The sequence below is a fragment of the Podarcis muralis genome, chromosome 8 (assembly GCF_964188315.1).
Source record: "Podarcis muralis chromosome 8, rPodMur119.hap1.1, whole genome shotgun sequence".
Taxonomy (NCBI): domain Eukaryota; kingdom Metazoa; phylum Chordata; class Lepidosauria; order Squamata; family Lacertidae; genus Podarcis; species Podarcis muralis.
This window is the reverse complement of record NC_135662.1, coordinates 30,297,418-30,323,579: the sequence shown is the minus strand read 5'-3', so window position 1 is coordinate 30,323,579 and position 26,162 is coordinate 30,297,418. Positions and strand designations below refer to the sequence as shown.

Genomic DNA, 26,162 nt, shown 5'->3' with positions numbered 1-26,162 from the left:
CTGATTGCCATTAAAAACCTTGAAGATTTTTTTTTTTGTATAGTCAACATGTACATATTTAGTAAGTGGGGGGGGGGTCCCCACTAAAAGTGGGCCATGCAAGCTTAGTATCGGAAATTGGGGGAATCCAGAAAATGACTCTGAACCCAACCTTAGATTTTGGAAATGCTTATATGGCAGTCCTCTACTCAGGTCTAAAACCCCATTTTCATTGCACCTGGAAATGCACTGGAAAGAATACAGGTGAGTTAATACTCCTCTACTATGTATATTTGCTGTGTTTAAGAAACTGCTGATAACACTTTCCATGTCAAACTTGTGCTCAAAATACCTCCATGCACTCTCTTGAAAAATAATAAAATCCACAGAAGTCTACTCCCATATTTCAGTGCTTGTACAATGTTACAATGGAGAGCTGTGCCAGTGTGCCTTACTGGCTTGACCAGGTGGGAAATAAGAATAACTGGAAGCATGAAACAGGAGAATTCAGGTCTGATGCACAGGTAGGCTAAAACACAGGTGGCAACCTATGGACTGCATGCAACCCTCAACTTTTCCTCCTCAGTGCTGTGAAGAGGAACAAAAGAGCCATTGGGAAGACATTAGCCAACCACAGCATGATAGCTAGAGTACCGTTGGCTCTCTTTCTAGGTGCATGCGTTCTGTAGGATTGCTGCAGAAAGTCAGACAACCCAGCTACAGGAGTAAGACAATCTAGTGACATAGGTTGGGACACCTGGCTGCCTTTCTGATGGATTTTCCGTTTCTCATTGAAGCAGCGCAAAGGTACATCATGGGGCACGGAAGGAGGCTGACTGGGCAACCAAGAAACTAACTCTGCCATGATGATAAACGGAAGAGCCAGCAGAGAGTCAGGCAGGTGAACAACTGCTGGCCATCGCAGAGGGAGGGATATAGGGAGGCCACCAAAGGTGGTCTACCCTTGGGCTCAACTTGACTAAAGGAAGAAGACGTGTACCCAACATCTTCCTAGAAGCAGGATGTTATGTACTAAGACATGTATACAGGGCTTTTTTTCCAGCTAGAGCTCACTGAAATTCAGTTCCAGCATCTCTCAGGTGGGCACTATTGTCATTCTAAGAGGATGAGGGAGGCATTCATGGTGAGTTCTGGCACCTCTTTTTCTTGAAAAATAGCACTGCATTTATAGCTATTAACTACACATGTTATAGTAGTGTTTTGTTTGCATTCCAAATTTATTTAGCTTAATCCCTGAGAATTGAGATCATGGTTACATTTTTTGGCTTTAAGGTTGTTGTTCTTTAAAGAAGAGTTAACAACTTTCCGCTTCCAAGCTTTCTGTTTTCTGCTTCAAGACTGTTTTCTCCCTAGTTAATGCTAGAATGCACTACAAATATCATTAGACAGCAATATAGATACAATATAGGAGACAGCAATATAGATACTTTTAATACTAAAAATAGTTCAGAACTCTGCAATTTTATACAAGACAAATATAAAAAGCATTTGTTAAATTAAAACATTCTAGCTGTAAAATGCCAGTATTATTTTATTTTTTAAAATCTAAATATTTTAAGTTAAATGGCAGTTTGTTGCATTAAATGGCTGGCACCCAAGAAGTCAATCCCAAATTTGAGCAATTCCTGAGTATTCCTGCAAGTACCTTTCTAACTTCCACAAAACAAAGCAGCAGTACTTTCCTCATATTCACAGTTTAGCTCCTAGAAGCTACCTACACTCCTCCTTACTACAAATCCCCAAAGCAAAAAACTGTACTCTTCATTCATCCTTTTTTCCTTCCAAGCTTGCCTTTGGTCCTAAAGTGGTTTTGAAATCCATGAAGTACAGTATTAGTAACTTAAGAAATCCCTCGTAATGACTTTTTAAAAAAACAACAACAACACCACAATGTATTACAAACACATAATTTTCTAAGTTCCTTTGTATTTTTTAAAGTGCTTCCTTGTTTCAGTTGTATGTTTAAAACAGTTGTCGGTTTAAATAATATATTTTAAAGGGCAGGTACAGGTTTTAATGACTGATGAAGTACAGATTGCAGTTCTCCACCCCACTGGTCAGTTCTCTGCTTCCACTGGTGTTGAAAGTTTCCTTGAGACACAGAGTGCTTTGACTACAAACTTCCAACTTTTGCCTCTGTGCCCCCTCTTCCCAAGAACGAAAGAACTGCAGTCTTCTCAGGGACTTGGTGCAGAAGATTTGCATAAGCAAAGAGGAGATAGTTGCAGTGCTTAAAAGTATTTTTGTAGAAAACCGGTGTGCTCTGAAAAACCAGAGCATTGTGTAGTTCATAAAGCTTCACTTAATTGTAACAAGCTTTAAAATGCTTCATCCTATTCCACTTAAGTCCAATGTGACATCAGTTGATCCCAACATAACTTAAACTGAAAAGTTATATCCTTTATCAAACATTCACGACAGAGCCTTTTGATATATCTTACATTTGGACATGGGTTTCCTCTTTGTCGTTTTATACCAGTGTTGTTGTTACAGTCCTATTTTTTTTTTACAAAAGAAAAGAAGAAAAGATGGCTGTTGAAGTGTACATAGATCATCTTTTTGAGTGACAATATATCAAGTCTGTACACAAAACATTTTTAAATTGGTAGGCTTAAGAATATACTAGCTAGATTTTAAGCCACTACAAAACAAAAAAAGTTGTACAAGGTCATGGGTAGGCAAACTAAGGCCTGGGGGCCAGATCCGGTTCAATCGCCTTCTAAATCCGGCCGCGGACATTCTGGGAATTAGCGTGTTTTTACATGAGTAGAATGTGTGCTTTTATTTAAAATGCATCTCTGGGTTATTTGTGGGGCATAGGAATTCATTCATCCCCCCCCCCAAAAAGAAATTATAGTCTGGCCCCCCACAAGGTCTGAGGGACAGTGGACCGGTCCCCTGCTGAAAAAGTTTGCTGACCCCTGTACGAGGTGTTTCAATAAATCAGCTAGGGGGAAAAGCAGTTAAGTACTATGCAGGTAATAACACTAGGAAAATGGTGGATATGTTATTGAATCAGCAAATTCAGTGTCAAATCTTCCAGAAATAAAGAGGGGTGCACAGATGTGAGGGGCAAGTAAAAGTAGCTGAAAGGAAACAAGCTGCAAAAACAAAGCATACCTTGAGCATTACCAATGTCATACCGGAAACCTCATTCATGTTCTTCTCTACACTTTCGGTGAAGTTACATCTCTTGGTCATTTTTTGAAGATGGCATGCCACGTCACGAATGTCTCTCTTCTGTAAACAAATAAAAAATGTTAATGAGTTGGAGTGTTATTAGGCTTGATAAAATTTCTTACATACTGATCCTTCAGGCTCTTGGCTCTCAAAATTGAATAAAATATTCAATATGTTGATCCCTACACCCCACTTTTACTTCAGTGTGGAGTTTAATTCCCAGTCTCTCCTTTACACTACTTTCAAGTGACACCGACACTTTGCTAGGTCTTCTCCATTTAATGCTGGTGCCTCCAATAACTGCTCTAACATTAAAAAAAGTTAAACTTTCCATAGGACTGTTTCTTTTATATTGGGTAATCCTGTGCAGCTCTAAGGCCAGCGGGCACTATCCGTGTACCACTTTTCACAATGGCTTGGGCTAATTTAAGTGCCAATATTAGTTCTGTTCTTAATGGTTTTTCTATTTTAGTATATACATATATATATATCATACGCAGCTCTGATACTTTATGACAGACGGAGAGTATATATAGGGTTGTAATCAACTAAGTTTTACGCAAAGTAGACTCATTGGAATGAATGACCCTAAGCTAGCTGTGTTTATTACTTTAAAGGGGTCTAGTCTAAACAGGGCTTACACTTGAATACCACCCTATATTTATGAATAAATTCAAATATTACAAGATGCCATAAATTTCCAGGGATGCTTCCTTCCTTCCAAACCCTAGTAAGTGCTGCCTGTGAAACAATATAAAATGCAAATAGAAGATAAAAGTCAAAATGCCCCCGTGAGTTGTAAAAATGCTTTATCATGCCTTTATAAAAGCTCAAGCCATTTGACCAGGCTGGTCATGCCTTGGTCATGCTTGTCCATGCTATACTTAAAGCACATCAGCTTCAGGCCAAGTATAAGAAAGTCTGGAAGGACAACACACTCATCCTGCTGATACCCTGAGCAGGTCACAGGCAGGGAAAAGGGAAGGAAGAAAGTAAGTAAGTAAGTTATAGTGTCTTTCCTTGCTTGTATTTGCTCCACAGAAACTAAGGATACAGTATATACTAACTCCAGAAAAATCAACATTACCAAAGCTGAATTGCAGAACACTTCTAGTCCAGTTGTATTCACCTACAACAAATTAGAACACAAGGAACAAGCATGTTAATTCAGATGTTTCCGCATTTCTCTTTCCAGTGTAAATAAACCCACTGTTGTATAACCAGTCAATGGCTTGTGCACATTACTGTGGTCAGTTCTGAAACTCTGTGAGAAATGTTTCTACAAGTATTCATTTACAACTATCATTTTGTTGGGCGCTGTCAGGATTCCCTTTGGCACCATCCCACACCACTTCCCTACACACCTTCCCAGGTGTGAAGATCAGCATAAGGTCCTCTCTTGCCAGTTCCACCAACACATCCAGGAATCAGACTATCAAAATGGCGTCTGGGCAGATTTCAATCCAAAAAAAGCCCGAAGACTTTTTTGGGGGGGGAGGGGGAGATGTCCCCCCCCCCAAAAGTCAACAATGTCTCATAATTGTGAAATCCTTTCCTATTGTGCTTGCTCTACAGAAACTACAATGTGTTGTTGTTTTTAAGCAACATTACCTCCATTGTGTTGCAGAAAACTCTATTGGTGTTAGACCGGTTACATCCATCATTTTGTCCAATCTGGTTTTCCTATAAATTAGAACGCAAGTAACAACGTTTAAATTTAGATGCTTCTGCATCTCTTTTTTCCAGTGTAATAAGCTCAATGCACTCAATGATTTGACCATGTCCCTGAGATCCATTGTGAAAGCATGAGAAACGTTTCTGCAAGCATTCATATGCAGTGGTCTGTTTTCCCTCCATTTGGTTCATCAGCCTGGAGTAACTGATCTGCCTTGCTTGCTACATGTCGACAGTATGAAGTCAGTTGGATACAACAGCATTTTATGTCCAAACCTCAAGAATAGATTAATATGTTTGTTTGTTTTTTAAAAGGAAGACATAAAAGAAATTGTTGAAGAGGAAAATACATGCTTGCCTGCATACTTTAGCTTCATTTCACATTTTAAAAAGCTTTTTGTTATTTCAGCATTCCCCCCACCCCAAGTATCTAGGTCTGTACATGAACACCACAAATGTCCTAATGCAGGATTTTATTATGATTTATTGCCAACCATATGAGATGACATCCTGGAAGCACTGTATGTCGTCAACTGCTTCAGTGTTGCTATTCCTACGGAATTTCCTCACTGTTTTAATAGATGGACTGTAAGCATGTTTACTCAGAAATCAGAGGGCTAGACTTTCCCTTTCCCTAGATCCATAAATAAGCATTTTAAGCTAGAAAAACTATGGCACAGGGGAATTCAACTGGATACTTTGTTAGAAAAGGGGTAGCTAGCCTTTTTTGGCTCTGGGGTGGCATCCACTCTTGGCCAACTCTACAAGAGAACTTAACATGATCCTGCTGGATCAGGCCAACAGCTTATCTGGTCCAGCATCCTGACCTCAGCACATTCACACTGTTCCACTCCTGTGGATTCCAGTAGCTGCTATTCAGAAGCAGACACCAGCTGTGGTGGCAGGGAATAGCCACCATAGCTACTAGCTACTCAGTTCATTTGTGTAATCCTCTTTTAAAGCCATCCAAATTTGTGGTCATCACTACCTCCTATGAGAATGAGTTCAACAGCTTAAATATGTGCTGTATCTTCCAGCATTCTGCTTTATTAGATGTACACGAGGTCTAGTGTTGGGAGAAGGAGGAAAAACTGCTCTCTGTCCACTTTTCCCATGCCGTGCATGGTTTTATAAACTTCTCTCTTACTTGCCTTCTCTGTAGTCAAAAAGTCCCAAATGCTGTAACCTTTCCGCACCAGGGAGTTGATCCACCCACCCAACCCCCCCAGTAATTTTGGTTGCCCTTTTCTGAACATATTCCAACTTTACAACAAACCGGCAAACTGGAACAACATACAGTATTCCATTTGTGGTTGTACCATAAATTTAGATAACGGCATTACGATTTTCAGTTCCTTTCCTAATGATTCCTAGCGTGGAATTAACCTTTTTGACAGCTGCCACACCCTGGGTCAACATCTTCATTGAATTATTCACTATGATTCCAAGGTTTCTTTCCTGGTCAGTCACTGCCTGGTCAGTTCAGGCTCCATGAGTATTATTATGTGATATGAAGGGGCTTTTTTACACCTACATTTACACCTGTGGCGCTGTGGTCTAAACCGATCAGAAGGTGGCTTGCCGATCAGAAAGTCGGCGGTTCAAATCCCCGCATCAGGGTGAGCTCCTGTTGTTCGGTCCCTGCTCCTGCCAACCTAGCAGTTTGAAAGCACGTCAAAGTGCAAGTAGATAAATAGGTACCGCTCCGGTGGGAAGGTAAATGGCGTTTCTGTGTGCTGCCCTGGTTCGCCAGAAGCAGCTTAGTCATGCTGGCCACATGACCTGGAAGCTGTCTGCGGACAAACACCGGCTCCCTCAGCCAGTAAAGTGAGATGAGTGCCGCAACCCCAGAGTTGTCCACGACTGGACTTAACGGTCAGGGTCCTTTACCTTTACTTTACACTTGTTTACATCGAATTGCATTTGCCATCTTATTCCCCATTTGCTTAGTCTGGAGAGGTTATTGGGAAGCTCTTCCCAATCTCTTTTTGAACCCCTTATCCTACAGCTGAAGTCATTTACTTTAATCACCTCTATACCACAATCCTTTTCAAGATTAATCCCATCATCCCAATCACAGCACACTACAAAGAGGAGACCAGGAATGAACAAAACATCCCTTTTACTGAGTACATGCAAACACTCAATGAACAGTTTACTAAGTCAATTTATCCTGCTAAAGCAAACCATATCCTAAATTTCTGTAAAAATAAAAATAAATTTTATTATTTTGACCCCGCCCATCTGGCTGGGTGTCAATCAATCACCTTCCTGTCATGCTGCTCTAAAAAGGCAACCTCTCCATCTAAATGGAAAATGACCACAAGGCAGCCTGTAGCAAGTACATAACAAAATTTGGCTCACAAGTATTTAAGAAGATCCAGTTTTGGTGTCTCAGTACTGCAATCTTTTCCATTGTGAAAGTTTGCTAATTATTCATCCCTTGGCAGTTAAAATGTTTGCTCTATTTCCTACATTTTGGCACAGAGATGCCTGGCAACCGATGCACCAGAATGATGGGAAAGTGACTTGCAAATAAGCAAGGAAAAACCCATTTCCCTAGAACAAGAATAGAGAAAGGATTAGCTTCTGGGAGGAAAACTATAGCTGCTTCCTAGCAACGTATTATGGAATTTTGGTAACAAATTAGGTAACGATGTAATAGATTGGATCCAGACATAGGCTGCAGTCTTAACCCTACTTACCTACCTGGGAGTAAGCTGCATTGAACTGTGGGACTTACTTCTTAGTAGATATGGTTAGGACTGCACTGTAAGTGAGTTGAACTAAGATCCTATTGATTTCAATGGTGCAAATTAGTCATGGCTTAACAACAGTGACTTAAACGGAGATGAAGTTCAACTCACTTAGTTTGGATCCAATCCATGAATTACAGCAGTTCTGAAATCACTTCAACACATTCAATGTGAACTCAGCTACCTGCATGTTGGATGCCAAACAAACAAACACTGTAATCAGAAGCATAGCTTGTTTTCTTGGTATTAAACACTGGCAACAACCCAATGACAAATTACTGTTGACTCAGCAGCTGAGATAGTAGAGGGAAACAACCACAAGGCATGAAGATGCAAGTGGAAGCACATCTCTTCCAAACAAAGCGATGCTAATGCAAATCAGCAATTGCAGCATTATATGCATTTGTTATTATGTTATTATCAGTTGAAAGAGGCAGGCTTGAATCCTAGCATCTCCTATTTCTCCAAGTGTGTACCAAGGACTAGTTCTGCTTTCTTTTCTAATGCCACCATTGCCTCGGGTCTGATTTTCTGTCACCAATCCACCTGTCATAGTTCTTTCAAAGAGAACATTTCAGTTTTGCATGGAACTACACCAGGATTTGTTTCATAATATAATTGCCATACATTCCTATGGAGGAGAGAGAAGTATGATGGCTCGTGTGAGTAGACTGGGGGGGGATTCAACAATTCAATGTTTGCCCAGCACTGGCCATTTGCAAAGCCATGGCACCGTTAACTTTGTCTGTTCAAACCAATTCAAGTTTGTTGTTATCTGTTGTTTTAACCACTGGCCTTACTAAATCTGTTGTCTTTTTTAATGGTTTTATTGTTATATTCCCGTCCTGGGAACTCTCTGATTGAAGGGCAGTATGCAGGTGTAATTTATTACACAAACGATACCATATATTCATAGATTCCCACATAGTACACCTCATTTCTATATTTCAAGACAACGGGATTACTAACATCTCCATTGGGAATGTTTTAACATTCAGGGTGTTAAAATTGCTCAGATAAATACATTTTTTCCCCTCCCTCTCTCTCTCTCTATATATGTATGTATATGTATATTAAATGTTACCTACCAGCACGCGAATGTTGAAAGATAGAAACATTTCATATTTTTTCAGGAAAGCATTCATGGAAGCAGATGAACCAACTGGTACCAAAGCTAGGAACAGTGGCAGAATCCCAAAGATATACCTTAAAAAAGCTAGATTACAAAATGACATTGAATTACAGCTTGTACCAAGGAAGTTATATGCTCAGCTGACTATGGTAATATGACTTAATATTAAATAGTGATGGGTTGGAGATATGTAACAGATTACTGCTTGATAACATTATTCAGATAATAAAAACCATATTAAAATGTTGAAAACAGATTATCAATTAATCACTGGAAAGATATATACTTAACTGGCTACACAGGCCTGGTGGAATAGTTTTCAGAAGAAGGTGCCACCTGAATCTATGTGAGCAGATCATTCCAAAATACTAGGCCAATGGCACTAAATCATGAGGGTGGAATTCCTTTTATCAAATTCTATTAAAGGGGATATTCACAAACCATATTTCCTATGGGCATTTTAAAGTTGGCTTATTGTTTAGCCTGCTCTACTTGGTTTGAAGACACTTTTTTTTCTTTTCTTTTTTTCCTTTGTGAATATATCTTTATTGTTTTAAAATAAATACATTTATGAAGAGAAAACAAACATACAAGCAAGCAGGCAGGCAAACAATAAAAAAGCAAACAAACAACAATATAAAAAACAAAATTAATATGACTAACATCATTTATACTCCCAATAATGAAACCAATTATAAAACTTGTAAAGAGAAAAATTAAAAATGACTTCTCACTGTACTTTATCTATTGGTTACCTTATACCACACAGTTACATATTTCTTATATAGTTTCTTTTTACCTCCCTACGAACTTATATCTATACAAGGGTCAGTCTAATTCTGCCAAGAGGTTTCCTTTTATACTATAGTTTTTAAAGTATTCTTTAAAAATTTTCCAATCCTTATAGACTATTTGTTTTGTTTGGCCTCTTATCCTTCCTGTCACCTTTGCTAGCTGCAGATATTCTACCACCAGGATTTGCCAATCTGCCGTGTTAGGTATTGTTGTATTTTTCCAATTTCTTACTACTAAAATTCTGGCCGCCGTTATCCCGTACATGAACAATGTTCTTTTCAATTTCCCTATTTCTTTTGGCAATATGCTTAATAGAAATATTTCTGGCTTTTTAAGACACTTCTAAGTGTTTGGTAATTAAGTTTTAGGTAATTTTATTGTCTTACTGCAGCAGAGGTCCATTGGGGCAAATGGTACAGTGCCCCCATCAAGCTGAGACTACCCTCAGCCAGCCCCCACTTGCTTAACTTCACACTTACAACCAGCCCAGGGGATGGCACTGGATGGCAGCTGCCTTCTCCTTAGTCTCAGTGTAGCAGTTTCAACTACTGTAGTAGAAGTCCCACGAATGGAAGCCCACACAAGGACTTCTGCTAAATGAGGCTCCCCTCCTGTCCTCCCGTTGTGTGCACCTCGCAGGAGGATGAGAGGGCAGATTGTTCCTTCAGGCAAGCAAGAAATGCTTGTGTTGATGGAGCAATATGCTTAACCCTATGTTGAATTTCTATCTCAATGGAGAGAGAAAAATGGAAAACTATAATTTAGCTGGCTCTGTCTGTCATCAGCTCTGGCTCCATCTACTGTTGGTTTTCTGCTTTCTTCTGCCCTTCCAATGCCAACAGCCACCAGGGTTATCGCATATTGTTTTTTTTGGCACGATCAACTTTATTCATGCCTATTGTAGCTTGCCCTGGTATCCATGAAAATGAAGGGTGGTTTAAAATATTTCAAAAAATTATTTTTAAAAACAAATGACTCATGCACCACCCACCTGCATTTCTAAACATATGGCCAAAACCAGGCACTATAGGTACGCAATGGAAACAACAAGCAGGGAAACTATTCTGTTATTTCTGAACATTATCACTGCTACACAGCCAAGGGTGGAGGTAGGAAGAGTGGAGATTAGGGCAAGCCAAGAAGACACAGCATCCTGCTGTACAGCATGGTTTTCCCAGCCAACAGGAAGAAATGGCAGCAGAAAGAAACAAGCACATGAACAAGCTTGCAAGTAAAAAAGTGGGGAGAGCTATACAGTACAGGTATTCCTTCGCTGATCAAGGTGAGTTGGAACACAGTCTACATAAACTTCCGCAATACTGTTTTACAGTCCTCACTTGGCAGCTTTTCCATGCTAGTGGGCATAGTCTGCACAGTTCTGGGAATTAGCAGCAAACAGTGCTGCCTGGCAACCTTATCTGTCTGTCTCATTCCTCTTTACCCATTGAAAGTGAAACATCCTGCAGCAAAGAGGATACAGAACTGGTGAAAAGCCTAAAAGTGGTATTTTTAAAAGAGCACCAGCCTGGATTCAAGAGCTAGTATAACCCTCTGAGTTTTTCTTGCTAGGGATTGGGATTCCGCTAAAAACTACTGCAGCTGGTAGCCTGTGACTGACCCAAAGCCACTGGAATGGGGGTGTCTAAAAATGGGGTGGGTTTTTAATGCCACCCTTAGTTTAAATCATGGCCCGTGCGTATTAAGGAACTAATGACAACCTGGAATAAGTACATGGAACTATCCCATACTGTTTGCAGTATAAGAGTCCTCATAAGTTTATCCCCCAGACACCTGCCACAGAGAGATGGTGCTGTGTATATTTGAACTGTGGCAAAGGGCACTTGCAAAAGTACCTGTTGGAGGAAAATCTTCATGTTCGGCTCTGGCCAGCCAAGATAATTTTTGGAAAGGATCCCACAAACCCTTCTGTAGAGGCAGAAGAATCTCATTTTGATACCCTTATGGGCATTGCAATTCTTATGGGCACTGCAATTCTTAACCTTATGTATTTTTTATTACTTCCTTGTTTGAGAGAAAGTCAACTAAGGGGTTACCATCTTTTGCAACGCTATCTTTTCTTTTTTAATGGCTTTTGGCTGGTGCTTTACTTTTTGGGTCGTCCCGGGGAAGTTTTACGGGAAAAGAAGGCGCGAATGCTGCCATGCCAGCGGCGGGCAGCACCTGCAGGAAGAAGCGAAGCCCCGCGCCTTGCCAGCTGGAATGAAGCCCTCGGGATTTTCTGGGCTCCGCGCGGCGTGTGGAGACGCCTGGCTTCCGAAGACTTGGGAACGGGGTTAATGGCACCCTTCGAGGGCGGGGTGACACTTGGCTCCGAGGACGCGCTCGCCCCAACGTGCCTCGCCTCGCAAACAAATGTCCTCCACCACTCCCCTGCCTTTTGTCTCCGGGAGATTTCGGGTGTCTCTGCCCAGCGCTGCTGGGAATAAGGCGCTTCCAGTTTCGCTCTGGAAACGCGGGGAAATTCCCTCCGCGGGCCGAGGGGATAAAAGCGCGGAAGCCTCTCACGCGGCGCGCAAAGGCTCGAGAGTCGCCGAGGAGGCGCAGCAGAAGCAGAACGGCAGCAGCAGGAGAGCGCGTACTGAGGGAAAGCGCAAAGGTGGGTTGTCGGGAGACAGACGCTGCGGAGCAGAAGGGGCCGCGGGGGCGACTCGGGGTCTCCGCTTCCCTCTCCCGTCTTCCGCGGAGGGTCTACGCGGCGCCGAAGCGAAAGAGTCGGCGAGCAGGGCGCGTGCGCCCGTGACGCAAGGCCGAAGCGGGCTATGCGCGCGCAGAGCCTCGCCGCCGTCTCCTTACCATGGAACATGGTCCGCGCGGAGGGAGTTTGCCGCTCATGATGGTGGTGGGGCCAGGCTCGTGCCCATCGCGCTGCCGCCTTGAGGCGAGACCTCGAGTGCCGGGGGGGGGGGCCGGGGACGCGAGCCGAGGCTGAATATGGCCGGCTGGCTGCGCGAAGCTTTCTGCGAAGGTTGAAATAAAACGTTCCAACAAACACAACTGGCAGCGTCTCTTGGTTTGTTTTGCCTCAGCCTTCGTTTTCTGGGGACGGCAGGCAGCCGAACCCGCGAGGCTTCCGACTGGGTCCAATTAAGTTTCGCTTTCCGACGTAGCCACTAGCCGCGGAGGGCTCCAGTCAGTCAGCGAGGAGCGCACGGCGAGGAGCCCGGGCGCGTCCCACCCGCCTGTAGCCCGGCGCCGCGGTGTGGAGCCGGCGCAAGGCGCACGCGAGTGTAGGGCTTGCCGCGCTGCTCCGTCCCGCCGCTCCGGCTTGCCCAGCGCTTTCCCTTCAGGCTCGGTCCGCTGGCGCGCAGTGACGGAGCTCTTGAGCGCTCCTCCGAGGTTCCTCGGCGAGAGGCGTGGACGGCGCTGCGGGTGGGTTTTTGCACGGTGCCGGCTGAATGGCAGAGGAGGTGGGATCAAGCGGGTCTCCACTCCCAGCAACGCCATGGGAGCGTTTGCGGCGGAGGCAGCCAAGAAACTTGGGGCTTGGCGGCTGGAAGGAGCCATTCATGGAGATGCCAGCGAGTGTCAGGTTGGGTGGGGTTTTCTCCGAGGGGGCTGGGAGGGCCGGAGCGTGGAACTCGGGTTCTCATTTGCCAGAGATGGAAAGCGCAAAGAAAGAGAGCGCTGCTCTCTTTTGGTTGGAGGTTTGGCGAACTCCTCGCTCTTTCCCTGAGACCAAGAAGCTTCCAACAGCGCAGAGGCTGGTGGGAGGGGAAAGAAAGGGCTGGCCTCCCCGCCTAGGGAAGGTTCCTCGGCTTATGGAGTTGTACTCTGGCGTGGTCAAAGAGTGGGGTGAGGGTGACCTTGCGCAAGATCCCTGGAGTCACTTCTTTCCCACTGCCTTCTGGTAACTGGATAATCTGTTTCCCTGCTTTCCCATTTTTTCCAGTCTTAAATTCGGTTCTCCCCATTTCCAACTTGGCTCTGCAACCATGGGTGCCATGCAGCGTGCATGGCCCTGGCACTGAAATTTGTGGGTGCCTGGCCCCATCATGGGGAATGTGGGTACTCGGGCACCCAGGGCCCCAGAGACTTGGCACCTGTGCACCTCAGTTTGCAATTAATAGAAGAACAGTCGTCGTGAAAATAAGCCAGCATTTTACAGCATATTCCCTTGTTACGCACATTTTATAGTCCCCCAATGTAATGCATTTTGCATGTTGTCTTCACATTTCTATGCATTTTAATGCAGAGTTTACCCTAATTACATGTGCAAAGGATGCCCAGTGCCTAGGCTGCCTTGTTATTTGGGGCAGTGCAGATTAGGTAAATTCACCTTCCCATGCAGTCTGAACTGAGTTTCTCGCCAATTCTCACTTGCACTCTCCGTCTGAGCCCAGTTTGCTCTTACCCCTCATGCTTCGCACCGTGTGCATGACCTGAGAGTGGAAGGTGAACAGGCAGTGAGTGACCAAGGGTTGGTGGACTTGAGATTGCCCCCTCTGCAGGGGTGTGGGAGCTGGCAGGAGCCCAGCAATGACAAACCTGGGCATGGTGCACCTTGGTCCCTTCCTATTCTGTGCCACGCTGCAGATAACAGCTAATCTGTTGGCTTTAAAGGTTTGTGCCAAAGTGCAGGCAGGTAACCTAGTGACGTTTGGTTCTGCCAGAACATTATCTTGAGGAGTACAATACTTGAAAGAAAATTTGCATATATCAGGCAGCCTATTGGTGAGCTGTAAATATGAATGGGTATGATCATCAAAACTACCTTTAAAAATGTGTTATTTAGGACAGAGTTTCACAAAAATTTGTGATGATTTTTTTTTTAAGCTGCAAAATGTGGAGAACTTACTTGGAATAATGAAAACAGGAGGGAACTGAAATTAACATATCCTCCCATCCCTAGTTGTGCCCTGTATATATGTGTACGTGCATGAATGCACGCAATTAAAAATGGCCATACCCACTATGGTCACACCCACCTGTGGCATGTGGTCCCCGGAGGACTGGGCAAAGGTGAACCGAAAATGGTTAGCCACCACTGATACATAGGGAGGATGAGGGAAGGGAGACAGAAAAAGTCGTGTTTGGGGCTTGAAAATACAAAAAAAAAACATGCTAATATAATAGCCAGCTTTTTAATAAGAGATGAAATTTCAGAGGTTAGCAATTATAGCCGAACCCTGAGAAATCTGGATACACGCTGCCAAAAATAGCAGAACAAATTTTTTTCTGCAGTGTTCTCTTTCTAAGGGCCAGCATAACAGTACTCAGTAAGTAGAGTATACTGCAATACTTTCCCCTTTTACATTCTGAATTGGCCATTTACTTCCTGAAGTGAGTTGTTCTCCTCACTACTGATATGCTCTTTTGCTGAAAGATTATTCCCTGCGAACATAAATTGCTTAACAAAAAAAGTTTTAGTTGAACTTAAAGAAAGCAAAAATTGTGCAATGAGAGGAAAGTGTTTTGAAATACTTCATATCATATTAAATTATGGCATGCCCGAGTTTGGCCGTTGGCCCTAGATGAAACAGCATTTCAGCCGTTGAGGAGGGTGAGCAGGGAGTGTGAGAAAGGCAAGTTTACATAAGTGCAGCTTCAATTCATCAGATATACCAATGCAGATGGTAGGATGGAAAAATTTCTGGTGCTCTGGAGAGTGATCTAACTGAGCATGCTTATTTTACTTTTATTTAGTAAACAAAGGCTTTTCTAAATTGTACCTCGTGCTATTTTTTTGTCCCAATATGCCACAAGCATTTGACGTGAGATATATACTATACATGTTTTTCTCGTTTACATGCCAGGGATAATCACTTGAAAAGCATTACCACTTTGCAACTGGTGCACTTGCCCAAAATACTATCGGCATCCATTCATTTTTATTATTGAACATATGAAACAAGGTGGAAAAATCCCTGGAAATATAAAGCACCAGGCTTGGGGGTGGGGCAGGACTGATTTTTTTTTGGGGGGGGGGAGTCTAAAATCAGTGGCCAGCAGATTATATGCACAACAATGGCATAAGGGGGTTCTTTTCCAAAACAGGAAGTCATGTTCCAATCACAATCTTTTGGTGGTGTTTCTTATAAAAGCCAATGCTCTGTGTTTTACTGGTAAATGCTTCTATCGTCATCTCTTTTGCAGTTAAGTGTAGCTGGAAAGAGGACCAAATAAGGCTGATATAATTGATTGTGGTGTCTTGAACAATCTCTAACTCTGATAAAATACATGTATAAAGCTGGTGCTGTCTCCATATTGACATATTATGTTGTGTGTCATTCCCTCTTGCCCCGCCCCGGAAAGCAATACTATATATATCACAGTTTAGGGAAGGAGTGCTTATTCTGTCTGCAAACATGAATAGCAAACATGAATTCAGGGGGACATTCCAGATCTGAGCCTAAATTGGAACCTTTAAACGTCCTTTATAATAATTAATGCCCCTTATTTTCACCATGCATGTCTTGTCTTCTGGGTCTGTATGGCTGTGGGAGACAACTGGTGCCTCACAAATCGCAGTAAAACGAAACAGCTTCAGAAGCCTGATTGTAGGAAAATACACTTTCTTTCTCAGCATTCACCACTAGTTATGTAAAGTACAGGCCCATCCATAAACACTCTGCCTTCCTACTTTTTTTCTAATTAGGATAACCTAATTTATGTCTACTCAAAAGTAAGTACCTCTGGATTGTATAGGATAGCAGCCTAAAAACTTCATGGGCCCTCTTTTTAATAAATATCCATAGAAGTTATTTTTTCTTTTCTTTAGAGAATTCTCATACACCATTTTGTGTCTCATTTCATGTTGTTCCTCCTTTTCATTCATTTCATTCATTCATTTTCGAGAGTCATGGTTCCTCATTTTAAAGCAGGGGCAGAGGGCTTGAAATTTATGAATAGATCTCCCTTCACACACACATACAGTAAGGACAACAACTTTGCTACAGCAACCTACAGCTACTCCATTCATGAAAGATGAAGCAGCCTAGATGCTGCCTATACCACAGTCAGTTAATGTTTAAGGGAAAATTAGTGTAGATTTTGTGGTTTATTTAACAACAGATAATAAACCACGTAATCATCAAAAGCCTCTGAGTAGTTTACGTAAAACAATATGAAATATTTATTAAAATATTACTGCTGTTTGTTATATTTATTTGTCATCTCACACTGAAGTGTAAAAACAAAAACAAAAAAATGGAAATAACTAAAAAAAAAAAGTATGTGAAAATAAAACATAAAAAGAGCAGTGAAACAAGACCTCAAGTGGTATCAAGGTTCAGAAACGGGAAGCCAAAATGATCAAGGTTGCATCGTTTGGGACTTTTTAGTTTAGATAAGAAGCAGGGTCGGATTTAGGTTTGATGAGGCCCTCAGCTACTGAACGTAATAGGGACCTTTATATGCCCAGCTGTCCTTTGTCAACAACAAATTGTCGCTGTTTTTTGTGTTGAATATATGCTGTGTTGTAATTTATGGACCTAATAGGTATTTAAAGCCATTTGCACATAATAAAATATGTATTTTATCAAAGTAATATTTGAACTTATATTTTGGAAATGTACATCCAGTTTTTTCCCCTTTAAATTTTTTTTGGGGGCCCCCAAGAGAGTGGGGCCCCAAGCTATAGCTTGTTTAGCTTATATGAGATAGAGAAGAGTTTTTCTCCCTCCTAATGCTAGAGCTCATGGAAATTCAATGAGTGCTCTTGTACTCACATCCTGTTTGCAACCACGTGCAGGCTCTTCTTACAATCTTATGAGCTGCATATTCCTGCATTGCTGGGGGTTGGACTAGGTGATCCTCAGGGTCCCTTGCAACTCTACAATTCTATGGCTCATCCAAAACACATGCAAAGCTCACCCACCCTAATTAAAAGAATGCACACAGAAAGAGGACACATACTTACCCTCCCAGTTAAGAACATGAGTCAATAAAAAATATTTTTGAATGGCACCTAACAGTCACAATAATAAAATAAAACTTTAGGGGGGGGAGATATATGATTGATCAAAAACATAGGTAAAACCAGCAGTTTTGAAGCAAGGGTACATAATAAAATTACATGTCTGGGTAGGCTGTCAAGGTGTCAAAAGATGTCAAGGAAATAAACTACTATCTGACTTTTAGAAGACATCTGAAGGCAGCCCTGTTTAGGGAAGTTTTTAATGTTTGACATTTTACTGTGCTGTTAATTTTCTGTTGGAGCTGCCCAGGGTGACTGGGGCAACCTTATTAGATGGACAGGGTATAAATAATAACATCACCATTATTATTATTATTATTATTATTATTATTATTATTATTATTATTATTATTATTATTATTATTATTATTATCTTGCCTGAACAAACACGTTTTTAGAAGGCACGTAATGCAACACAGTAAAGGTGCCATCCCAAACATAAATGCAGTTGGAATTTCAGAGAGCAGGTACTTCCACACTGAAAAATTTAAAGAATTTTTCTATTTTTTTAAAAGAAATCTTATTTGCCAACTGAAATAATTTTTCCTGCTATTTATTCATAACAAATGTTTGTCATGTCCAGGTGTGAAACGGTGGATATTTGCTTTTGAGTAAAATAGCAGGAAAAATATTTTGCATGTATTGAGACTTTTTAAAAACGAAAACTATAAATAATAATCCCAAAAATTTTGCTTAGTGCCACATACACACTAGACCTGATTCAGGATCAGGGGCAAAAAAAATCCTAGCTTTAATCATTAATAAATGACCAGATAATGTTAACTAATTAATGGGCAGTGGACTGGTAACACTTCTTTCTTGTTAAGACCAGTTTTCAAAATCTGCAAGGTCCTGCCAGATTATTTTTACAAATTAGTTTTGTGCTTAAATATTATTTCATTGGACTTGTAGTCAAAGTAACAGAGGAAAAATATGATTTCATCGGAATTGTAGTCAAAGTAACCAACAAAAAAACAGTTGGGGTTGGTATACATTCTGTTGCTAAATCAGCTGTCATATACATGGTGAAATAAGGCATCGAATGACACCAGTGAAAGGAAGTATTGGATATATTTTGATACGTAAGCAGTTCTTACAGTAAATTGAAGATGTTCAAGTTTTGTGGAATTCTAAAAACAGCTAAATATTTTAATACATTTTATAACTGCAAAGCAGAGCTTTGCTTCCTTTATACATACACGTTCAACCAACCTGTTGAAATGGAGGACAAAAACATGTTTACACAGGCATTCCCTTGATCTCTCTTCTGTTTTAATTTCTGTGTTGTTTTAATGTAGGAATGGGGAACTGAATCCGACCAGTGGGCTAGAGCTCTATCCTTCATTTGCCTAATATGACAGGTGGGGGCGGGCACTCATGTGTCAGTCTCCTGATGTAACAAAGATGTCATGCAGCAAGGTGCTTTGAAGTCTCTGTGATGCTCGGGACGTCAAAGCACAATGCAGGACTTAGAAAGAGCCCTGTTCAGTGCTTTGTTGTAGTGAGCTGATCATCAGCAACTTCTAGGTGTTAAGCAGGTCTCTTTGCAAGGCCCTTCAAGGAGCAATTGACTGGTAGTGACAACAACCTTCCCTTGCCAATACACCATCAGGAGGACCCTCTGAGGCTCCCAAGAGCTGCATATTAGCAGCTGCATCTCCACCTGTCACCTGCCATCACATCACATGGAGCAGGTGGGCCTTGTAGGCCAAACTGGAGCCTGTGCCGACCCAGATAAGGTTTGCAGGCTGGAGCTTCCCCACCCCTATTTGTTGTGAATTTTAATTATGGATGCTTATCTCTGTATGTTACTTTTTATAAGGAAAAATTCCATCACACTGTAGTTGGTATGGCTGCCAATAGGATCTGCACAGAGAGGGCTCTGTGAGCACGCCTCCTCTCCCCTTGTCGCTGCTACTTGTTGATTTGGGAGATGGGGTGGGTGATGGGGCCAACAGAACGAGCAAGACAGGCAGGGGGTCAGTCTCCTTCGTCTGCTTCCTTCTGGTGGTGGTGGGGTGAAGGGGTGAAAGACTTTCTCCTTTTTATCGCCACCATCCCATCACCAGTGGCAGCATCAACAGGGGGAACTGTGTATTGGGGCGAGCTGTTTAGGGAATTGGGGGATGAGGATGGCAATGAATTGGGGTCGGGGTTGATGGGTACATTGGAATGGGGGAGTTGAAGTTGAATGTTTTCCTTTCTTCTCCCTGCCCTTCCCCATCTGTTCTGGTTTTTCATCCAGTGTAGAGGGAGTGTAGGGATGGAAGAGGAGGGTGGAAAACTCCCTTGCACTCATGCAAAAAGTCAGTGGCACCCCTGCTTGTGAGAACTGTCCTGGGTCATTTCCAGATTGTCACACTTTTGTGTGTATCTCCCACTCAGTTAGAAATATGGTATATGTCCTTGGTACAGTAAGAATGCGGATAAAGCAGGTACATTGCAAGAGGCAAAGGTACTATAGCACTCTTGTGAAACAAAATACCCATCTTTTTTAAAAAAAGGACTTTTGTGGTAAGAGAAGAGGCAGAAGTGCTGGATAAAAAACATGTCATGGCAACAAATAAACCACACAAATGTGAAAAGAAACCAGGAGTATTTGCATGGTATACACTCCATCTGGAAGTGCCTCTTTTGCAGCAATCAACATCTAGAACATGTTTGCTTTCAATAACTTTGATATCTGTTTCTAGTGAAATTCTGTTGGGCATCTTTTACATTTATAAAAATGTGCTATGCAGTTCCAAATTTATACATTATGTTGCATACAGTGCAAAATGCACAATATGTTGATTTTTAATAGTTGTTTTCTAGCTGACGCTGATGAACAGTATAATGCCTTCAGAATACCCAAAGCATAATGCAATATGCATAATGCAGTGCTTTTGCAAATAAAATATTTTTATAGTGCCTTTTTGGGGTACCTCATTATGAAGGTATGGTGCTGCTTCTCCCCCCACTTCAAGCCACTTTTAGTCTCTCTTTCAACAATCTTGTCCGTTGCAGTGTGGTTTTTTTTGTCCTACAAAACCTACAGCCATGAGAGTCATGGAGTAGCGCTGCCCAAGGTTCGATTACTTGGTCATCCTAACATGTAATTAAACAGAGACAGCTTTTATATATTTTTCTTTTGAAATGCCTGTCATTGTGATGGGTGGGATGTATACAGAGAGAGGGGAAGCTTTTCTATTGCAAGGACACTCTGAAAGTATAGTTCTCTGTGCATAAACACGTTGCACTTCCCTGCAGATGTGCGCATGGATCATGTTGTGCCTTCACTGTAATAGTGTCAGCAAGTTCAGCACTCTATCTATTGCATTTGTACCCTACTCTTCAGGTTCGCTCAGTGGCTTATCTAGAATCAATGAAAATAAGACAGTTGCTGCCAGCATTCATTCATTCATTCATTCATTCTCTCTCTCTTTCTCTCTCTCTCTTTCTGTCCCCCCTATACATGACATACAAGGGGAAACGGATAGGGAGAGAAGAAGAAAAAATCAAACTCAGACACCAGGCCTCCAACCGTTGCCTTTCTTGAGCACTTGTGGATAGGGGGACAGGCCCTTAAACACTAACAAAAATAAATGTGGAAATTGTCTGTTAGGGGTTTCCATGCAGTAATACCATCATTTTGCAACTGGGGCAGTCCAGCAAGCTAATGCCCTTCTCACATTTGTGTTCTAGCAAGCATTCACAGGGGGAAATGGGGCAGGGATGTAGCTAGGTTTATTGGTTCTACATGTAGCCTTTGGTGTTTTTATTGGTGTTGGTGGTGGTTCTAGTATTTGATATTGAATTCGATACTGTTTCTCATTCATTAGCCTCTCAGAGGGCTGTGGGCCATGTGGTGGGTTACAGATACCAAGCACAAATCAAAATACAATAGTAAACATCTCCCAAGTAAATTAAACTAGACCTAAGAGACCAAGGTTCAAATGTCCACTTGGCCATGAAACCCATGGGCCAATCACTGCTTCTCAGCTTAACCTACTTCACAGGTTTGTTGTGGGGATTAAATGAGGAGGCGCCGACTCAATGTATGGAGAAAATACCCCATGTACTGGAGAAAAAAATGGGGTGTAAATTCAGTAAATAAAATCCACTCCAATAGATAAAGTAGAATGCAGCCATTGTATCAAATCATATAATGGTGGCACCAGACAGAGCAACAATCGTCTGTATATTGCTTAACCAATTATTCTAAAATTCACAGTTAAAGAAGTTCCTCAATGATGAAATCCAGTTACAGTAAATGTTTTTTTTCCTTTATTTCTCTTCCTTTTGATGCAATTCATTGTAAAAATATGACATGTGATTGGTTAAAACAGGAAGCTCTCTTCACATGCAAAGACCAGAGAGTTTTGCTGATTGAATTAATTCTGCACTCACTGCCCTTCTGAGTAAAGTTTTAAATTACCACACGGTAATTTCCCCACCCCTTCCCCGCAAAAATACTTGTTTTGTTTTAGAAGGGTTGAACACAATTATTCCAAAATATTATAAGGTTTTTGAATTGTGAATCTTGTTTTCAGTGCTTAGAACTTAAACTTGTTAGAACTTACACAAGATACTCGTGCTGATTGCCAAAGGAAAGTTCGTGTTTAGGTATTTCTCTTAATTAGTATTACCTACTCTTGGTTCAATTGTAGCCATAATTATTTTAACTACTATTGATATTTTAGGTATATTAGTGTTTCGCTACACAATATTTGTTCATTGTGTTTGTTATTATTTGATTGGCTTCATTTCAGTTGCCAGACTGGGAAAATTCAAGGGAAAGGTGTCACTCTTTGAATTAGGAACCTAGGTGTTTGGGACTATGTGCTTAAATTCTAGATCTGTTTGTCATGCAGAAGTACTCTTAATAATTTTAGGAGTAAGCCCCTCTGAAATGTGAATAGAAAAGAGCAGACCTATAGAATTGTGGTGTTAGGTGTGATATTATTGACACTTATTTTGTGAAGTTAAGGGGTGTGTAGCCTACCTGAGAGGTATCTGCTGGCTCAGGGAAACCCAAGGTATGCAGAAGTACAGAACACAGGAACATGCCATTGGCTAGATTTGGCACTGACACGAGCTGTTCCCTATCACTAATGTAAATTATTTAAAAAATATGCCACCACAACTAGTACTGGGCCAAAAAGCATTCATTCAATCCAGCTGAATTTCATAAAACATTCCCTGAAGTTTGTGTTCACCTTTTGAAAGTGTATGAATTTAAATATTTCTTTTGTTCTAACTTAAATACACGGTGGCCAATGGTTTCCCTCCCTCAGTTTCTCTTTCTCTTTCGCTCTCTCATTCTGTCTCTCTTATTTTTAAACCAAAATCATAGCTGTCAACTTACAGATTTGAAAATAAGGGACCAGCAGCCTTGAAAATAAGGGACCAGCAGCCAAAATAAGGGACCTGCAGCCTCACCTGTTCCAGGCACTCCAGTCTTCCTGTCCTCCTGCAGTCTGGTCAAACTCATGCTGGGTAGCTTCGAGAACACTGTCCAACCAACTTTGTAACCAGAGGTTCAACTGAATAGAATCTGAATCACATGCACCACAAGCCCTATGCAGCCTCAATTTAAGATGGCTCCCCGGCCTGGCTTTGCACTGCAAAGTTTGAAGCAGCACGTGCAACAAAATGGCGTCCAGCATTCAAAAAACCCCTCAGCTTGCATTAACTAGCCACACACAAGGCATGCAAGCTCCACCCCCTGTCATTCTTAGACTTCTTATTGGGTGAGCAACACAGCCAAGCAACAGAATTGGAGCCTCCCTCCTCCCTGGCCGGGAGGGAGAGGAGCTGCTTCCTTTGAAATTTAAGGGACATCATTTAAGGGACATCCATCAATAAGGGACAGCAGCGGGACATGGCACTGGAATAAGGGACTGTCCCTTCAAATAAGGGACACTTGACAGCTATGCAAAATAAAGGAGCCTTGTATCTGCTTCAAGTGGTAGCTTTACTGCTCCCAAATATGCTGTGTTTCTGGGCCAGAGTTTTCCTGGAAAGGATGTAGAAGCATTCCCAGGAAAATTCAAGGGAAAGGTGTCACTCTTTGAATTAGGAACCTGGGTGTTTGGGACCGTGCTTAAATTCTAGATCTGTTTGTCATGCAGAAGTACTCTTAATCATTTTGATACAAAATATCAAAGTCTTTATGTGTAGTAGAGCCAGGAGTCATTATGTCATTGATACAATCAACATCCCATTGTCGCAGTCTGGTTCACGGGTGGTCGAAGTCCCGGCTGAGGACGTCGGGACAGGGGGCAAGACAGCGGGGTGGGAGCAGGAACAGGAGTCAAGAAGCCAAACACAGCAAGGCAGGAAGCGTGTTGCTGTGACAAAGAGCTAAAGGGAAATGCTGACCTTGCATCCCTCCCAGCTCTTGCCACTAGGTGCTGTGAGTTACCATTCGACCTCACCTGTGCGGCCGCACCTTGCCTCTTTAGAACAAACTTAGGAAAGCCCCAGTCCTGTGAAGCCCTACTGGTCACAGGGACTGGCTCCTGCACACACTCCTGACACCCATGAGATCTGGTTCTCTTTTTATGAAGGCGAGACCATCTGCCTATAAATCTGATTTCATCATTGCGAATTGCTCCAATAACAATTAAGGTTGAACATGGTGCACAAATATTGTAAAATAAATACCGTCAGAAAGAGGCTATCCTTTCCTGGCTCTTACCTAAGTGGCTCTTTAAAAAGAAAACGATTTTTGTGGTCTTCCTACCACCCTTGAGAGCTCCAACCACATTCTTTTTGGATCAACATTCCATGCATATTCTCCATTTCGTAGCATGGAGGACTAAATACCACTCAGACTAAATAGCCTGAGCCACAAACTAATCAAGCTCAAGTTATCTGGTATCAAGCCCATATAGAGTGCAAGGAATTTTATTTGACCGGGTTGTAGACCAAGTGGAATCCAAAGTACTGAACAGAGCATATTTAACAGTAGTTAAGAAATTTCCAAACTAAAGCTGAAAATGGTCAAAATACATTTTTAATTAGGAGATGCCAATGTAGGCAGTGGGTTCAGCAGTATTTTCTATGGTGCCCACAGAAGGTCTTAGTAAACACCCCCTCAACAAAACACAACACAGGAGAGACTGTTTGCTCTTCCTGCTCAGCACACTTTCGAATTACCTGAAAATGACTGACCAACCAAGGAATTGCCTGAAAAAGGGAGATTTGGTCCTGGTCAGTACTTATATTGTTGGGGTCTAAGGTAGGCTTTTTTAAAAGGCAGCTCAGAACTAGGGATGTCAGCGAATTCAGACAGAAATGGGAAAGGAAGTAGAAATTGCTGCAGTAGAAATTGTGGTGAGGAATAGAAATCATTTGAACAAATACAATCCGTATTCGTTCACATCATTGCTGTATTTTGTAAGTCTGCAAATGATATCGAATTAATTACTTTTGTTTACATTGCTCTGGCATTTCCTTTCCATTGAAATAAATGTAAGTTACAGAAATATTTACGTAAGTCATTTAACTTATGTTAAATAGCAGACAGCAAGACAAATAATGTAGTGTTCAGTCGAAAGCAAAATGCAGTGGATCAGAAGCAGCATTGAATGTGGCAAATACAGGTTGGAATGAAAATGGGTGTTTTCTTACTCATACAAACAGCTTTTTTAACCACATCAAAACCACCTTCGCTCTCATCAGCATTTACTACTCCTGGATCCAACCAACCATTCTCTCTTAGATTGGTAAGGGCTTGGCAGAGAAGTTGCAGATTGGTGAAACCTCTCCACTTGCCATTCCTCAATCCTTTGTCTTCAATAACTATATTTTGCCCTGATCATTCAGTTTTCCTGAGATTACCCACGGAACGGCTTGGCTCAGTCTTCCACATCTCAGTTGGCCACACTACGGAGTACTTTTTTATTTTAGGGACCATGAATTAGTTACAATATATTATATCTTATGCCGGGAAGCCACTGAGGTCTGGTTGTACCCTGTGAAAATCCTAAATTGAAGATTTAAGTTTCCCTTTTCCTGTTGGTAAAATGCTGAGACTAACAGCTGGTATTCTACCATTTAGGTCAGTTTTGCATTTCTTTTAAATTAACACAAGTTAACATAAATTACGGTGAAGGTGGTATGCTGAAATAAGTGCATCAGAGACTTCCTGATCAAGGGATTCTTGCTCTGAACACAGTTAAAATGGGGATATATATATATATATATATAAATTTTCATTGTACACATAACAGCTTTCAATAAAACCAGCAAGTCTGCTTCTAATACTGTTTATGAAAACAGTTTATATATACATTTCCTATTTTTTTGTTGAATGCGCATAAATAAAATAAAGGTGTCTTTGACAGGAAAGCGGCAGACAATTTTTTTGGTATTTCTTTTCTTTATTATATTTTGTTAAACCTGAATTTGGTGTATCCTGACATTCCTCATATTCTTTAATAAAGCTCATTAACATTTATTCTTGGTGTCTTTGTTGGCTGAACTGAACATGAAACATTAAATTCTGTCTTCTTTTATGGGTTGCATTGGGCCTGTTAAGCCTCCTTATGCTACTGATAGGGTCTGGGCATAACTGTTTGAGTAAGAATCTTATAAGGCTTGGGCAGAACAGCAGGTGGGGAGATGGCTTGTCCAGAAGCAATGTCAATCCCAAGGCAACCTTTTAAGGACAGTCAGAGTAGCACCATATCAGCTGTCACTT

The 26,162-nt window shown here is 41.6% G+C and overlaps 1 protein-coding gene and 1 long non-coding RNA gene across 2 annotated transcripts in view; one reads left to right on the top strand and one right to left on the bottom strand.

Annotated features, from left to right (window-relative positions):
- Nucleotides 1–4: 4 nt before the first annotated feature.
- On the bottom strand, nt 5–13,748 carry IL7 (interleukin 7). The gene is made up of 6 exons (XM_077932900.1): nt 12,352–13,748; nt 8,699–8,826; nt 4,792–4,863; nt 4,268–4,309; nt 3,121–3,240; nt 5–2,495 (listed from the first exon to the last, which is right to left on the bottom strand). The coding sequence occupies exons 1-6, from the start codon at nt 12,359–12,361 to the stop codon at nt 2,343–2,345; spliced, it is 525 nt and encodes a 174-aa protein (XP_077789026.1). The 5' UTR covers nt 12,362–13,748; the 3' UTR covers nt 5–2,342.
- LOC144328688 (uncharacterized) overlaps nt 11,776–26,162 on the top strand; it is a 35,637-nt gene continuing 21,250 nt past the window's right edge. The window contains exon 1 of the long non-coding RNA XR_013393886.1: nt 11,776–12,154. This is a non-coding gene — a long non-coding RNA (uncharacterized LOC144328688). The remainder of the gene's footprint in view (nt 12,155–26,162) is intronic.